At 42.0% G+C, this 17825-nt stretch overlaps 1 protein-coding gene across 1 annotated transcript in view; it reads left to right on the forward strand.

The window, feature by feature from the left end:
• LOC110292624 (phosphatidylinositol 3-kinase regulatory subunit gamma) overlaps positions 1-17825 on the forward strand; it is an 80840-nt gene that overhangs the window by 54128 nt on the left and 8887 nt on the right. The window contains exons 5-9 of the mRNA XM_021160061.2: positions 334-459; positions 9961-10103; positions 10940-11116; positions 15739-15813; positions 16161-16331. Coding sequence (XP_021015720.1) covers positions 334-459; positions 9961-10103; positions 10940-11116; positions 15739-15813; positions 16161-16331 — 692 coding nt within the window. The remainder of the gene's footprint in view (positions 1-333; positions 460-9960; positions 10104-10939; positions 11117-15738; positions 15814-16160; positions 16332-17825) is intronic.

The raw sequence follows: 17825 nt of genomic DNA on the forward strand, positions 1-17825 counted from the left end.
TCCCTCTCCCTCCCCTCCCCTCCCCTCCCCCCTCTGATCTTAGTGTTAATTAAAAGGTGTTTTTCTTGCTGGGTGGATGGTGCATGCCTTCAATCCCAGCACTAGTGAGGCAGAGGATCACTATGAGTTTAAGGCCAGCCTGGTCTACATACTAAGACCCTAACTCAAGAAACAAAACAAAACAAAATCTTTATAAGATCAAAGCAGTTTTTTGGGTGCTTGCTATCCAAACAGGACTTCTAAAGTTGAAATATAATTTAAATGTAAATAGACCTGTAAAAACATGTCAGAATTAATAACATTGCTTCATTTTATTTTCTTCTGTCTGTGTAGGATCAGTTGGTAAAAGAAGATAACATTGATGCAGTAGGTAAAAATCTGCAGGAGTTCCACTCTCAATATCAGGAGAAGAGCAAAGAGTATGACAGGCTGTATGAAGAGTACACAAGGACATCACAGGTGAGGGAGACCCTGCCTTTAGGAAGAAAAGGAAGCTCGAGGGAGCTTGCCCCAGATGATCTTTGCAGTATCATGGTTGGTAGATGTTGAACAGTTGGCTGGATCGCCTGCTGTCTGTCAGTGTTAACTCAGGGGGTCAGGAATGGGGCTTGACTGGTAGAGTGCAGATTGCTTCCTGTCATTCACAAAGTCCTAGGTTTGATCCTTGCATCATATTAATCTGGGTGTGGTGGTACAAGCCTTTAATCCCTGGTACTGGGGAGTTGGAAGCAGGAGCATCAGAAATTCAAGGTCACCCTCCGCTGTGTAGCTGTTGGAAGCTAACCTGAGATACATGGGAACCTGTCTCCAAAAAACTTTGTCAAAATTAGGTAATATTATAAATGATAAAATTACCAAATTTCAAATCCCTGAGATAGAAAATAATTTTTGTCCATATGGGCAGTACAAGGCAGTGTCAGCAGCTCCTCTGTCAGCATGATTCTCAGGTTTTTCTGTTTTATGCTCTCTGTATCTAACATGAGCCACCACCACCATATTTCTAGTAAGAAAGGAAGCCCTCCTCCCTGCCCAGGGTTTCTCTGTGTAGTCCTGGCAATCTTGGAACTTGCTCTGTAGACCAGGCTGGCCTTAAGTTCAGAGATCTGCCTGCCTCTGCCTCCTGAGTGCTGGGATTAAAGGTGTGTGTCACCTTGCCCAGCTGGTTTTGTGATTTTTAGGACAAAAATCATTTATGTGTTTTCTTGCATGTTTGTGCACCACTTGCATGCCTGGTGCCCATAAGGTTAGAAGAAGCCGTCAGAGCTGGAGATATGAATGGTTGTGAGCTGTCCTGTATACTGGGGATCAAATGTGCGTCCTCTGCTAGAACAATAGATGCTCGTCCCCACTGAGGCATCTCCCAGCCTGAGGTTTTCTGCTTTAAGTGGCTTCTCATTTATTTTCATAAAGCTGGTAGTATCGTCCTGTCTTTGGGATTTTTTTTTTTAAATACTTACTTTAAACTAAAGTTTTGTTGATTCTGTTGATCTTTTTAAAGAACAGTTTTGATTTTGTTGATTTCCCCTTCCTTCCTATCTCATGTTCTCACTCTTCTTCCCTTTCCTTTTGTTGTTGTTTCTTTGTGTTTTTGTTTTTGTTTCTTTGCGACTCAGTCTCATTTAGCCCAGTGTCTTCCTGGCCCTTTTACCTGTACCTGGAGTGCTGGTCTGACAGGTCTGATGATGGCATCATCATCCCTCAATGTGTTGGCTTTCTCTTCTCATCTTTATTGCTTCCTTTTTACTGCTAGCTTTGTATTTCATTTGCTTTTTTCTTTTTTCCTTAGTTACTTATGTTATCCAGTTATATAGTTGATTTGAGAGCACATATCTCTTTAGAAAATAACTTATGAGTAGTATGTATGAGGACACTTAGTGTCACTGCACACTTCTGCAGGTCAGAGGACAACGTTGTGGATTCCCGAGGTCTGAGTCCCAGGGCCTTTATACCATATGTCAGCTGTCTTCTCACTGAGAAAAAGAACGTGACCAAAAGCAACATGGGAAAGACCCTTCTTTGGGTGATTTTTCATCTTAGAGTTGTATTCTATCAGGAGGGGAACTCAGAGCAGGAACTGAAGCAGACACCATAGAAGAATGCTGCTTACTGGCATGCTCCCCGTGACTTGCTCAGCCTGCTTAATACAAGCCAGGAGCACCTGCTCTGAGGTGGTACCTCCCACAGCAGGTTAGGCTCTCCCGTACCAGTTATTAATCCAGAAAATGTCCCTTAGACCTTCCTACAGGCCAGCCTGGTACAGGCTGTTCTCAACAAGGTTTTTTTCCTCTGAGAAGGCCCTACCCTGTGTCCGCTAACAGAACTGACCAGCACACCAGTGAACCTTTGAACTCCTATCCCTCTCTACCAACCGTCTGTCTTGTTTTTGTTTTTGATTTTTGGAGATGAGGTTTCTCTGTGTAGCCTTGTTTTTCCTGGAACATCAGTAGATCACTCTACTGTTTTTAACCGTAGGTGTTTGCATCTATAAATACCGTGGATAGCTGCTTTTGTTGTGTCCTGTAAGTGTTCTTATGGAGTGCCCAGGTCTCATGTTTCGCAAGGCATTTTCTAATTTTGTCTGTCATTTATTTATTTATTTTACATTATTTTATGAGGTGAGTGTCACTAGGTAGCCCTGGCTAACCTGGAACTTCACTGTGATAACTCACAGAGATCTGTCTGCCACCAGCTCACAAGGCTTCTGGGATAAGGCATACATACACCACCATGCCTGGCCTTTGTTGTTTATTTTTGAACCATTAATTGTTTCAGATCATGACATTTAATTTTTGTACATCTCTGACTTTTCTAGCTTTTCTCCTATGATTTCCTTCTCATTGTGGATCAGAAAAAGTCCTCTGTATGATTGTAGTCTTACAATTTATTAACACCTGAGGCTAGAGAGATGGCTCAGCATTTAAGAATACTTGTTGTTTTTGTTGTTGTGTTTTGTTTTGAGACCATTTTTCTCTGTGTAGCCCTGACTGTCCTGGAAGTTGCTCTGTAGATCAGGCCAGCCTGCCTCTGCCTCCAGAGTGCTGGGATTAAAAGCATGTACCACTGCAGCCAAGTAAGGATACTGGTTCTTGCAAAGCATTTGGGTTTGGTTCCCAACACTCAATGGTGGTTCACAACGATTTTTAACTATACTGCCAGGGAATCTGATACCTTCTTCTGACCTAGAGTGTGTGGCACTGGGCACACATGTGGTGTACATGTACACATGCATGCCACTCGTACACATAAAATTAAATAAATCGCAGAGGCAGGTGGATTTCTGAGTTTGAGGCCAGCCTGGTCTACAAAGTGAGTTCCAGGACAGCCAGAGCTACCGAAAAACCAAAATAAATAAATAAATAGATCTGAAAAAATAAGTTAAAACTTACTAAAACTTGTTTTGTGGTCTAGTGTGATATATTTTGGATATAATATTTGGAATATAATATTTTTATTTAAGAATTACCTATATTCTATTCTTGCTGTATGGAGTGTTCTTTATTATGCCTATTAGGTATATAGTTGGGTTAATTTACAGCTAAAAAAATCTTAGTGATTTTACATAAACACTACTATTATACATCTCTGTCCCTGCCTGCCCCCTTCTTTTGTTGAGATGAGCTCTCATTATATAGCCCTGGATAGTCTGGAACTCACTATGTAGACCAGGCTAACCTTGAACTCATGGAGATCTATGCGTCTCCACCTCTCAAGTACAAGGGCTAATACTAAAACTTATGCCAACATGCCCTAATCCTATAGTTTGCTATATATTGTCCAAGATTACATTTATGTATGTTTTATGCCTATAATGATTTTTACAAAAGATTTATTTATTTATTTATTTTATATATGTGAGTGCACTGTAGCTGTTTTCAGACACACCAGAAGAGGGCATGGGATCCCATTACAGATAGTTGTGAGCCACCATGTAGTTGCTGGGAGTTGAACTCAGGACCTCTGGAAGAGCAGTCAGTGCTCTTAACCACTGAGCTATCTCTCTAGCCCTATAATGATTCTTTTATTCATTTTCTTTTCACATCATATAAAATAAAAGAGGCAGGTCTAGGTGTATAGCTCACTGATAGAGCAAGTGTTTCCAAGAATCAAGAACAAATTCAGCATTTGTAGCTTCCTGGTTTTGATCTCAAGCTCTGGAAGAAAATCCCCTAATTTACTAACTATAAAGCCTGATATTATGAATGGCTGTTTCACTATCCATGTACTATTGACCACTTGAATGGAGTCAGTCTATAAATCTCTCAATAATGAGGCTCATTGTGCTAAAGGAATAGAAGACAATGGAACTTGAAATAAAGGTATAGACACCAAGCACACACATGATACATGACTTATTTGGGCAAACACACACATAAAAATAAACAAGTGTCCTTGATGCTCCTTTAGTCCTTCCTCTCCTCTTCTGTGGGGTTCCCCTTGCTCCACCTAGTGTTTGGCTGTGGGTCTCTCCATCTGCTCCCTTCAGTTGCTAGGTAAAGCCTCTCTGATGACAGTTGGGCTAGGATCTGAGTTTTTTTGCCAGTGTGTGTTTGATTCTATCCTGGGTCTCTAGGCTGTCCAGCCTCTGGTTCCCGTCTGTCTGGGGAGTATCAGGTGTGAGTTCCCTCTCATGGTGTGGTCCTCAAGTTGGACCAGTGATTGGTTGGCCGTTCCCACAAGTCCTGTGCCACCATTACCCCAGCACATCTTATAGGCTGAACAATTATAGGTCGACAGTTTTGTATCTGTGTTGGTGTCCCAGTCCCACTGCTAGGAGCCTTGCCTGGTTATAGAAGACAGCCAGTTCAGTCTCTGTGTCCCCATTACTGGAGTCTTTGCTAGGATCACTCTCATAGGAGCCAGAGGGGTCGAGGACACCATGAGAACATGGCCCACAGAATCAACTAAGCAGGGCTCATAGGGGTCACAGAGTCATAGATCCTGTATGGGTCTGAGTGAGGCCCTTTGCATATATGTTATGTTTATACAGCTTGGCATTCTGTAGGACTCTTTTGCCTGCTTTTGGGACCCGTTTCCTCCTACCATATTGTCTTCTCCAGCCTTAATATGAGGGTTTAGGTATAGGGAGAATGTCTTCTATATTGTATGGGTATATTACCTGTCAATTAAAAAGCCTATAGTCTATGTCTTAGGCAGGACATAGAGGTGAGAGAAAGAATTCTGGGAGAGAGCCCAGGGGAGATATAAGGAGATGGACTCAGGATACCTGAGCACAGGTAACCAGCCACGTGGTAGAATGTAGTTTAAAATAAATGGGTTATCTTAAGTTATGATTCTAGTCAGAGTTGAGCCCAGCTATATGAGGGCAGAGGACTCAGCATTTGAACAACACAAGTATACACTTCACACAGTGTATAAGAACATCATGCCTACATGGAGGCTAGTCCTGTTGTAAGTTATGCCATGTCCAGCTGATAGTCTTAGGAGGCCTGCTCTTCTTGTGAAGGGAAACTGAGGAGAAGATCCTGGGGAAAGGGGAGATTTGAGGGGGCAGCTGGGGAGAGTGGAGGGATTGGGGTCCGAAAATCCAAAATAACCCAAGCAGTCATGAGAGTCCAGCAAAGCAAGATCTTTATTTAAATTAGGTAGCAAAAACTGAACCAGGGACAACAGCATATATTTGAGAGCTGACTATGTCTTTGAACATTCACCTTAGTGAAGCAGAAAAATAATAAAGCCCATAGGCATCTGTGGTGGTTTGAATAGCTTTGGCCTCCATAGACTCATGTCTTTGAATGCTTGGTCATAGGGAGAGGCACTATTAGAAGGTGTGGCCTTATTGGAGAAGGTGTGACCTTGTTGGAGGAAATGTGGCCCTGTGTTGTTGGTGGGCTCTAAGGTTTCCTGTGTATGCTCCGGGTTCTGTCCAGTTCAGAAGAACATCTCCTCCTGGCTGCCTTGGGGTCAAGGTTATAACTCTTGGCTCCTCCAGCACCAAGTCTGCCTGCATGCTGCCCTGTTTTCTGTCATGGCGCTAATGGACTAAACCTCTGAAACTAAACCAGCCCCAATTAAATGTTTGCCTTTATAAGAGTTGCCTTGGTCATGGTGTCTCTTCACATCAGTGAAACCCAAACTAAGACAGTATCTATGCCAAGGTACAGTTACAATTTTTTATTAGTCAGAATCATTTGTTTTTGTCCTGGTTAAGAACAATCACTGTGTTTTGGGGGGACAAAAGAAGAATGAGAAAGAAGTTGGCTAGCCACCTGGAAAGCCCTAGCTCCCTGAGAGCCTGGGAACTTGAACTTAATTTTACCTTATGATCAAAATGGAGTCTGAAAACAGAATAGCAGTGCTTGGGGGTAAGTCTCATTTGTCTCACCCATACAGAGGATAGGATGTAATGTAGGAGAAAATGAAATAAACGGTCCTAAAAATTGAAATAACATACTAATATTAAATACACATATGCATAAAGGCACACAGCAGCACAAATATCTGAGAGGCCAGATCTTTTGGGTTCATACTCCCATCTTAGAGAACCTGACTGTCTTAGTCAGGGTTTCTATTCCTGCACCAAAGGAAGTCAGGACTGGAACTCAGACAGGTCAGGAAGCAGGAGCTGATGCAGAGGCCATGGAGGAATGTTTCTTACTGGCTTGCTTCCCCTGGCTTGCTCAGCCTGCTCTCTTATAGAACCCAAGACTACCACTCCAGGGATGGCACCACCCACAAGGGGCCTTTCCCCATTGATCACTAATTGAGAAAATGCCCCGCAGCTTGATGTCATTGAAGCTCCTTTCTCTGTGATAACTCCAGCCTGTGTCAAGTTGACACACAAAACCAGCCAGTACACTGACTAAAGGTTGAGCTTGAGTTAACTAACAGATGGACACCTAGCCCCACTTTCCCGGTTATTCACCAACAAATCTGCACCTCCAGGTTACAAGCCTCCCCCTGGCACTTCACTTCCTAACAACCACCAATCAGAAGGAAAGCAGAAGTTGTTTATGGTTTGGCTCCCAGCACCAGCCAATCATGTTAAAGGCCATAACGGCACCCCAGTCAGATGTGGGCCAGGCTAGAGACCCCTTCTTGTCTCTATAAATGCTTGCCTGAAACTAGGCTCAGTGCTGGCCCCTCCCATTCCGCTTTGCCAGAGGTGGTCATGTGACCCAAGCTCAAGCTGGAATAAAGAGACCCTAATGTGATTACATTGGGATCAGCTCCTTGGTGGTCTTCCTGACACAACAATCATGTAGCAAAAAATTATCAGAATATCAAAATCATTCTTAATAATTAAAAAAGCTAGGCAGAGGCAGGCGGATTTCTGAGTTCGAGGCCAGCCTGGTCTACAGAGTAAGCTCCAGGACAGCTAGGACTACACAGAGAAACCCTGTCTCGAAAAACAAAAACAAAAACAAACAAAAAAAAATTTAAAAAGATAAAATGGAACCAGACTTTTCACACAAGAAAATGGACCAGCACAACATTTTAGCCATTAGAGTTCTATATTCTTTTCAGTCAGAAATCTGGTCTTCTATTTTAAGTTTTACCTGTAGGCTTTCCTATATTAGTTCAGAAGAGTCATATCTTTCTCCTTACCTCGGTAAAGCCTTAGTATTCTAGTAGACTCTTTGATAACTTGTGACCAGTAAAATACATCCTGCTCACTTTATCTTCAATATATATGCAGAATCTAAATATTTCTCACTACCTTTACTACTAACATCTTGGTCCAAAGCTAGCCTAATTTCTTGTCTGGTGTATCTGTTTTTTTCTGTTGCTATGACAAAATACTTGATGGCGTGGTGTGGTGGTGCACACCTTAATCCCATTGCTAGGGAGGTTGAGACAGGCCTGCCAATTCAGCCTACATAGTGAGACATGTAATATATAACATACAACAGCAAAATGCTTGAGAGAATCGGCCTCTAAGGAGGAAACATTCCCTATGGCTCACAGTTTTAGATGTTTCAGTGTAGTATCAGAGGGAGACAGGGCCAGGGCTCTGATAACTCCTCAATGGCAGTATGCTTGCTGTGACCTAAATTATTTCCAGCCGGTTCTCCTTCCTAAAGATTTCGCCTCCTCCCAGCAGTGCCTTCCAGAAAGTTGTTCATAAAGCCTTAAACACTTGGGAAGCCTCCTAACTAACTGAAATTCTTGCCCTATCCTCTACATTTCCCTCTCCTAAACCAACTTTCAACCTATCAGCCAGGGTTGTAAAACACAGGTTAAGTTACACCCTTTTTTGGCTATGTTGCAGTGAGTGTGTGGCGGACAGAGGTCAGCCTCTGGGGTTGCTTACCTGTCACTGTCCACTTTGTTCTGAAGTTGATCCTGTAGACGAGGCTGGCTGGCAGGTGGGCCTTTGGGTTCATTTGTCTCTACTTCTCCAGCAGTAGGATCACAGGCACATCACTGTGCCTTTTTTTTTTTTTTTAAAGATTTACTTATTACAGTGTTCTGCCTGCTTGTACACCTGCAGGCCAGAAGAGGGCGTCAGATTCCCATTACAGATGGTTGTGAGCCACCATGTGGGTGCTGGGAATTGAACTCAGGACGTCTGGAAGAGCAGTCAGTGCTCTTAACCACTGAGCCATCTCTCCAGCTCCCTATGCCTGCCTTTTATATGTGGGTTCTGGGAATCAAATTCAGGTCTTCATGTGTATCAGGTACTTTGCTGATTGAGCTATTGCCACAGACTTACTCCTTTTTTTTTTCTTCTTTAAGGAGCATTAAAGAACAAATAAAACAAAACCGATAACACAATCCCCAAACTCTATACTAGTCAGGGCTCTTTATATGGGGGGGTGGGTGGGAAAGGAGTATGGTTACACATATGCCCCTTCTTTTTAAAAAGTCATTTAAAGATGGTCCACTATAACATAGGCTCATCTTGAACTCATTATATACTTGAGGCCTGAATTCCTCATCCTCCTGCCTTCACCTCTTCAATATTAATATTGTGAATATGTGTCACTATGCCTGACTCTAACCTTATTTCATTAATAATTTTTTTCCAAGACAGGGTTTCTCTGTATATCCTTGGCTGTCCTGGAACTCACTCTGCAGAACAGGCTGGCCCCAAACTCAGGTCCACCTACCTCTGCCTCCCTAGCACTGGGATCAAAGTATGTGCCGCCACCACCTACCTGGCTTAGTGTTGTTGTTGTTGTTTTAAATTACGTGTTTATTTATTTATTTGTGTGTGTGTGTGTGTGTGCACGTACTGTAGCGTATGTGGAGGTCAGAGGACAGCTTTCAGGACTTGCTTCACTTCTTTTATCATGTGAATCCCGGGACCACACTCAGGTCATCGAGCTTGGTGTCAAATGCTTTTTCTCACAGAGCTATCTTCGTGGCCTGGACATTACTTCTTAGAACAGTTCATTGTACTGTGTTCTCCCTAGCTTTACGGTTCTTGACTTTACGACACCTGCTTTCAACCTTGCAGCGTTTGCATTGGCTTACTGTTTGCCTCAAAAACTTTTTAAAAACCTGGCTAACCTTACTCTTACATCCTTCTACTCTGCTCAGACATATGTCATCATCTCAGTAAGGCCTAAATGGCATCTTTTTTTTTAATAAATTGAATGTATTGGCCAGGCATAGTGACAAATGCCTGCACCTCAGCCCTTGGAAGTCAGAGGCAGGAGGCTCAGAGTCACCCATGTTCTGGGTGAGAGGCTTCAGTTTCACAAATTCTCTCTCTTATCATCTATCAGGTAGTACTTCCCGTGTAGTGTGTTCTTAATAACTATTCATTGAAATTAGTAAATATGAGTTTGTTGAAAAACTATCCTACCAGTGGAAATGTATAGAACTATTTAAGTATTCAGGATAGCCATCTGTGGCGGTTTCATTATGCTTGGCCTGTGGGAATTGGCACTATTCTTTCTGGAAGTTTTTTGTGCGATCATTACCTTTCCGAGAAGTACACTGAACCAGAGTTAATCCCGTAAGTGTGTATATTGTTCCTGTTTCCTTCTGTAGGAAATACAAATGAAGAGGACTGCCATTGAAGCCTTTAATGAAACAATTAAGATATTTGAGGAGCAGTGTCATACCCAGGAACAACACAGTAAAGACTATATCGAGCGGTTTCGCAGGGAGGGGAATGAGAAGGAGATTGAGCGGTGAGTGTACTGAATACTTCACGAAGACTCAAACAGACTGCTCTTTTTTTTTTTTTTAAGATTTATTTATTATTATATGTAAGTACACTGTAGCTGTTTTTAGACACACCGGAGGAGGGCATCAGATCTCATTGTGAGTGGTTGTGAGCCACATGTGGTTGCTGGGATTTGAACTCAGGACCTCTGGAAGAGCAGTCAGTGCTCTTACCCGCTGAGCCATCTCTCCAGCCTCCAGACTGTTCTTTAGTGATACTTTTCTGCCTTGTTTGTTTTTATTCCCTCAAGCTGCAAACGTTATATGGAACTGCTGGCTATTCACACTAATGGTACTAAATGGCATCTCTTCTATGTTTTATCTGTGTTAATTCTTAATTCTTGTCCATTCTGTAGGACGTAGGCTAGATATAACCTTTTACAGAAAAGTCTTCCTAATACCTCATACTGTTTAGGGATGTTTTGTTAGTGTTCATACACTGTTTGGTCCTGATCCCAATATAACATATGCCCACTGAATTGCAAACTCACTAAGAATAGACATGGTGGCTTATTTTCCCCTGATATAGCCCAATGCTTACAGCTACTGTAGACCTGCTCTTACAGTACTAGCTGGGAGTAATATACATGTATCTGTATAAACTCAGCTGTTCTGGAGGATAGGCCATAGGATTGCTTGAGCCCAGGAATTCAAGACCAGTCTGTATAGCACAGTGAGACCCTGTGTCAAACAAACAGTCACAGACAAAATAACCCAACAAGACATTAGGACCCTGTTTCTGCTTCATGATCTTCCTGCTTCTGTTGTTATTTTAGACTTAATGTGTTATGTATTTTCACAGAATTATGATGAATTATGATAAATTGAAATCACGTCTTGGTGAGATTCATGATAGCAAAGTGCGTCTTGAACAGGACTTGAAGAAACAAGCTTTGGACAACCGGGAAATAGATAAAAAAATGAATAGCATCAAACCAGACCTGATCCAGCTGCGTAAGATCCGGGACCAGCACCTTGTGTGAGTAGCCTGGGGCTGAGTGCTGGGGACACAGCAGTATTAGTGCATTACTGGTGAGTGCTGGGGACACACCGGTATTAGTGCAGTACTGGAACTAGAAATACCAGTGAGAGAAGAGCTTGAGAACTAGAAGGTAATATGTAAGAATTTAGGAATGAGCCCTTTTAGTAGGAGAACCCAGAATGGCACAAATTAAGTCAGAATATAGGGCTCTACTTCATGCAAATATTTGGAGCTCTCAGATGAAATTAGCAAAGTGTTACAGAATAAAAGTTCCATACTGAGGCTGGAGAGGTGGCTCCGTAGTCCAGACCTCATGCTGTTCTTCCAGCGGACCCAGGTTTCCAGCACGCATATGGTGGCTCACAACCATCTGTAACCCCAGCTCCAAGGGATCTGATGCCCTCATCTGAACTCTGCGGGTATCAGGTATATGATGCACAGACATACATATAGGCAAAACATTTATAAGGTAAAATAAATATAAAGAAGAAAAGTATAGTGGAATCACAGAAGTAGAATTATTTCCTAAGAGTAAATTCTACAAACAAATAAATAAATAGAACAGGCAGTTCCTTAAAGGAGTTTTATGCTTAAGAAATGATACATGTTTGTAATCCCAGTACTCAAGAGGTAGAGGTAGTAGGACGAGAAATTTAAGTCCAGCCTCAACTACACAGCAAGTTAGAGGCCAGCCTGCACTACATGCGACACTCATATGTACATGAGTGTGTGCATGAGACAGACACTGTTAGAGGGCGGGGAGGAGTAGAGAGGGGGTGCCAGCAAGACTGTCAGTGGGTGAAGGCCACCAAGCTTGACAACCTGACTTCAGGCACCCCCCATGGTAGAAAGGAAGACCCAACCTCTGTAGCCATGTGTCCCTGTTCCTTGCTGTTTGCCCTGACCATGTACTTATGGTGCGTCTCCTCTCCTGGTGGCCTTCTCTGTTCTCCAGTCCTTTCTTCTTTTCCCCTTCTTTCTACCTGCAACCCTCTTACTGGATCCTCAAGTCCCACTTTCTCCCTCTACTGCTCAATCACAGGCGCTAGCTATTTAGTGACCAGTTAGATTGGGGAGCAAGGTTATTTAGCAACATCTGACCCACTCACTACACTGTCCTCTATTCAGGGTCATGCTTCTTCTCCCAAATGTAAAAAATTTATCTATAAAAAATGAAATTGGGGCTGGTGAGATGGCTCAGCGGGTAAGAGCACTGACTGCTCTTCCAGAGGTCCTGAGTTCAAATCCCAGCAACCACATGGTGGCTCACAACCACTGGTAATGAGATCTGATGTCCTCTTCTGGAGTGTCTGAAGACAGCTACAGTGTACTTATCTGTAATAATAAATAATTCTTTTTAAAAAATGAAATTTTGTGTTTAAATAAAAAAGTGTGTGTGTTTAGTAGGTACTTGAGATCCTTTGAGTAGTGAAAACCAATGATTTAACATTTTTTTATTTTTATGTGTATGAGTATTTTGCCTGCACGTTGTAGGTGCTAGGAATTGAACCTGGGCAGCCTATGCTCTGAACTGCTCTCTCCCCAGCTCCCAAATCCACTTTTTCCCCCTTGATATTAGATTTATTTATTTTAGGTGTCAGTGTGTAGTCTGTATTGTGTTGTACACCAGGCACACTGTGGTGCTCTTGGAGCTTCTCAGGCCTCTCTGCTTGGGACGGTCCTCCTGGTAACGGGGCTCTATCCTGTCACTTTTAAATAGCATTATATTGGGGTTAAGATGTCAACATGTAAACTTTAGGAGAATACAGACCATTTATGATGTAGCATGGTCCAGACATAGAACCTTGAAAATTCTGTTTATAATTTGAATAGAAGAATTTAGGTCATTGCTGACATGGTGACATGTATTTGTGATCCCAACACTTTGGAGGTAGAGACAGGAAAATCCAGAAGTCTAAGCCTGGCTTCAGTCACTAGCTTGGACCAGCTGAGAAGATTTTTGTTTTTGTTTTTAAGTGTTAAAGAGATAGCTTAATGGACAAAGGCACCCACTTCTGAGCATGGTAACCTGAGTCTGATCCCCAGGACCCACAGGGTGGAAAGAAAGGACAGCTTCTCAGTTGTATGTATACACGCATAGTACATACAGTTCACAAGATTCTACTATAATCACTATAATTCCATTGGCTTATACTGGTCAAGATAAAATTATTAATATTGATTAATTGTGGAGGGATACTTGATAAAAAAATAGCCTGAGGTAAATTTTGGGGTCCTTTTCTGTTCATATTAATAAACTCATTAAAATAGCTTGCCATAAGAATTATAGCTAAATTAATGATGAATACTAGGTAATATGTACTGGAGTGATTCACCCCCCTTCCTAACACCCCTTTCCCTTCCCCTCACTCTGTGTGGGTGTGTGTGTGTGTGTGTACATGGTCACTGGGCTAGGCTTTGAGGCTCTGTTTGCAGAACTACACTGCCATTCCTGTCTCACTTGTTTTTAACTTTATCAAAATATAATTTACATCTTAAACAATTTGCATATTTTAAGAGTATAGTTCCGTGTCTTTAGCATTTACATAGGTATTTGTAATAATCACTGCATATTTAATAACTTTTTTTTTTTTACTATAAGCAGCAATCACATAGTTTTTGCCTATCTTCCCTATTATCCTTGTTCTCTGGCCCTTAGCAACATCTGAGCTTCTTGACTCTGCCTGGACAATCTTGCTATTCAGAATATGTCATGAAATGAAGCATGCAATGTGCATTCTTTTATAAATGGCTTCTTACACATGGCATGATGGTGTTAGGTTCTTCTGTTTGTACGATGGATATAAATACTACATGTTTTTGTGAATAGCTGTGTCCTCTGTGGCCATGAGAGGAGTGGAATTGCTGAATTGTATGGTCGTTCTGTTTGTGAACCCCCCCGCCCCCCCCAACACTGTTTAAAATGTGGCTGTATTATTTACACTCACACCAGTGGTATAGGAATAACTTCTTTGTTTGTTTGTTTTGTTTTTGTTTTTGTTTTTCGAGACAGGGTTTCTCTGTGTAGCCCTGGCTGTCCTGGAACTCACTCTGTAAACCAGGCTGGCCTTGAACTCAGAAATCCGCCTGCCTCTGCCTCCCAAGTGCTGGGATTAAAGGCGTGTGCCACCACTGCCCAGCAGGAATCACTTCTTAATATATTTCTAATAGCTCTCAGTGTTTATGAGTGATTTTTCTTTCTAACATTTTTTTTTGTTATTTTATTCTTTGCATTTTTTTTTTTTTCTAGAGGGGTCTCATTGTGTAGCTCTGGCTATTCTGGAACTCACTATGTTGACTTAGACTAACTGGAATTCACAGAGATCCACCTGCCTCTGCCTCCCTGGTGCTGGGATTAAAGGTGTGAGCTACTACACCTGGCCTCTTTTTATTTTTATTTAGAGAGAATAAAGTTCTGTCCACAAATGATGGTATACTCTTCTCTTTTTTGGGAGGCAGCTATATTCATCACTGTCCACCATGTACCTCTTACATAAAAAGTATTTAATCTCATTTATTATGAATCTTTCCCATCATGTGGATACCCAAATGTGAACATGTGCTTCTGTGCTGGGTGTACACACACACACACATGCACACACACACACACACACACACACACACACACATGCGCTGAACACATGAGCATGTCTGAGCAACTGTGGCACTGCACTTAGTGCACGTATTGCTTTTTTTTTTTTTTTTTTTTATACATGTTCTCTTTTTTTTTTTTTTTTTTTTTTTTTTTTTTTATACATGGTTTCTCTGTGTAACAGAGCCCTGGATGTCCTGGAACTCACTCTGTGGACCAGACTGGCATTGAATTTACAGAGATCTGCCTGCCTCTGCCTTTGGGTTTAAAGATGTGCACCACCTGCCAGCCAGCCAGATCTACTTAGTGAGACCCTGTCTCAATGAAACAAAAAACAAACACCAAAAAAATCCATTGTCCAGGAAACCAGGGAGCACATGGTCTTCTGTCCCTGCTTCCTCCCACTGCTGTCATTAGCTGCTTTCCTGGTCCATAGTCATTGACTTTTTTTTTTTTTTAAGATTTATTTATTTTATGTATATGAGTACACTGTCGTTGTCTTCAGACACAGCAGAAGAGGGCATCAGATCTCATTACAGATGGTTGTGAGCCACCATGTGGTTGCTGGGATTTGAATTCAGGACCTCTAGAAGAGCAGTCAGTGCTCTTAACCACTAAGCTGTCTCTTGAGCCCCTATGAATACTCCACTCTCATATTCCTACTTCAGACTATGGGTCTCTGCTACATTTGAACGCAAGTAGTGTGTGCTTCCAGAAAAGAAGAGAGAAGAGAAGAGAAGAGGAAGAGAAGAGAAGAGAAGAGAAGAGAAGAGAAGAGAAGAGAAGAGATCTAAGAGAAAAGATACCTGCTTAATTTCAAGTGTTGTGTTTCTTCCCTTTTGCAGGGACATTGGTTGTGGTACTTGTTGAGGTTGAAGCAATGCAGAGACTACTGTAGGGGAAACTCTGGCCACTCTTCTAGAGACTGGAAAAATAAGTGGTTCCTGGTCTTTCAAAGCTTAGCTGGGTTTAACATACTTACTTTGTACAAGCAGTTGAATTCTGACAGTGTCTTCTCTCTTGGCAGATGGCTCAATCACAGGGGAGTGAGGCAGAGACGCCTGAATGCCTGGCTGGGGATCAAGAATGAGGACTCAGATGAGTAAGTCCCTCAGTAGGAGGCTGCTCCATCATGCATGTGGGAAGTGGGCTCTCAGGCTAACTAGCAGATTCAAGGCCATTGCGCCTGTTTTGGACGAGTTACCTGAAGAACACAGAGTACACAGTTGAGCATAGAAATGGCCCACATGGAACCTGGATGCATACAGTGCCACTCAAATGTCTTAGCGTACTGAATGAGTTCTGTAGGTTTTGTACCATAGTAAATAGGAAAGTAGTCTAAAACTCAACACTCACTTAATTTTATAAAGATTGAGAACAACACTTTATTAGCTTTTATATGTAAGAAAACTGATTGCTAGAATAATATTTCAAATATTTAATTTTTAGAAGCTATTTTATCAATGAGGAAGATGAGAACCTGCCGCATTATGATGAGAAAACCTGGTTTGTGGAGGACATCAACCGAGTACAAGCAGAGGACCTGCTTTATGGGAAACCAGATGGCGCATTCTTAATCCGTGAGAGTAGCAAGAAAGGATGTTACGCGTGTTCTGTGGTGTAAGTCTTCTCTGGGGACATGACCTTTTCAAATCTGCCTTAATTAATGAAAGTCATTATCATAAAGTTGAGATGGGATTATGGTGATAAAGTATGGTCGCCATCAAGTGTTCATCTGATGGTTTTGGGATGGACTGCATTTGAGTATGGCCTTGCTGCTTACTTGCTGTGTAACACAGATACACAACTTACCTGGCCCTTGTCTAGTCTTACCTGTAGAGCAGAGGTGATAATAATACTTGCTGGGAGGTAAGTGTGCCTACTAAAGTTATTATGATAATCATGCCACTGTAAGACAAGGTAGGAAGCAAAGAAAGATGACCAACTGAATGCTGTCAAACAGGGCAAGGTTCAGACAACTGTGGGTGCTTTCTCTCTCACACAGAATATGAGTATAAATATAAACAACATAAAAGCTGAAGATGGAAAGCCGAGGCTATACAAAGAATCCCTGTCATATTGGGGAGAGACAAGAGGAACAGATGGTACAGATGGTAGCCAGGGGGATAGAATAGGATTGAAGTACAATGTCAGATATGTCTCAAAAGTCATATTGGGGCCCCCAGGTAGCTTAGTAGGTAAGGCGCTGGCCACCATGCTTGATGACCCAAAGGCTCCCATGGTGGTAGGAGAAAGCCAGCCCTTCAAGTTGTTTACTGATCTTCACATGTACACCATGCAAACATTATATATGTGCCTCAACATAAAGAAACAAATGTAATTTAAGAACCCTTTAAAATGTCACATGAAAATCCATTATTTTGTATTGTAACTTAAAAAAAAAAAGGAGGGCCACACAAAAGGGTCTCAGAGATCAGTGAGATTACAGGTATAAGCTATTACACTTAGCTCCCAGACTTCATTCCTAAAATATATAAGATAATTAGAATCACTGTGAAGTAGCCATCAGCAGTAGGCCTCTCCTGTGTGGGAATGTTTATTGTGACTGGGGAAAAAAAGAGTTAGAGGTTTATGGAAACTATCTTAGAACTGGATCCTAGGGCCTGAGTGCTGTCTATGGAAGGAAATGAAGGCAGAGATGAAAGTGCGGTGTTATCGCAATGTATCACAGTGCATCGCTGTATGCCACCGCTGTACATTTTCATATACATTTACATATACACTCAGGCCACGCCCACACACCGATAGGCCACGCCCACCACAAGGCTACACGTGTGCATTTGCATATATTTATGTATTTACATATACATTTAAATATACACCCAGGCCACGCCCATACCATGGCTGTCTAGAGTGGGACTTACAGAGGCCCGTGTTTCTCTGACTTACTCTGCTTAAGTTGTGAGGGCAGAAATGACATCGAGGCAGTGCTCACCAGGCTTCAAGTCTTAGAACAAGGAAAGGAGGAGGCTGCATGTCTCCAATAAACACTTTGAGCAAAGTGACTGGACACAAAATTAACTCACAAATCAGTAGCTCTCCACAAATGACAAGTGGACTGAGAAATAAGGGAGACAACTTTTTTTTTTTTTT

Source organism: Mus caroli, chromosome 4 (assembly GCF_900094665.2).
Source record: "Mus caroli chromosome 4, CAROLI_EIJ_v1.1, whole genome shotgun sequence".
Lineage (NCBI taxonomy): Eukaryota > Metazoa > Chordata > Mammalia > Rodentia > Muridae > Mus > Mus caroli.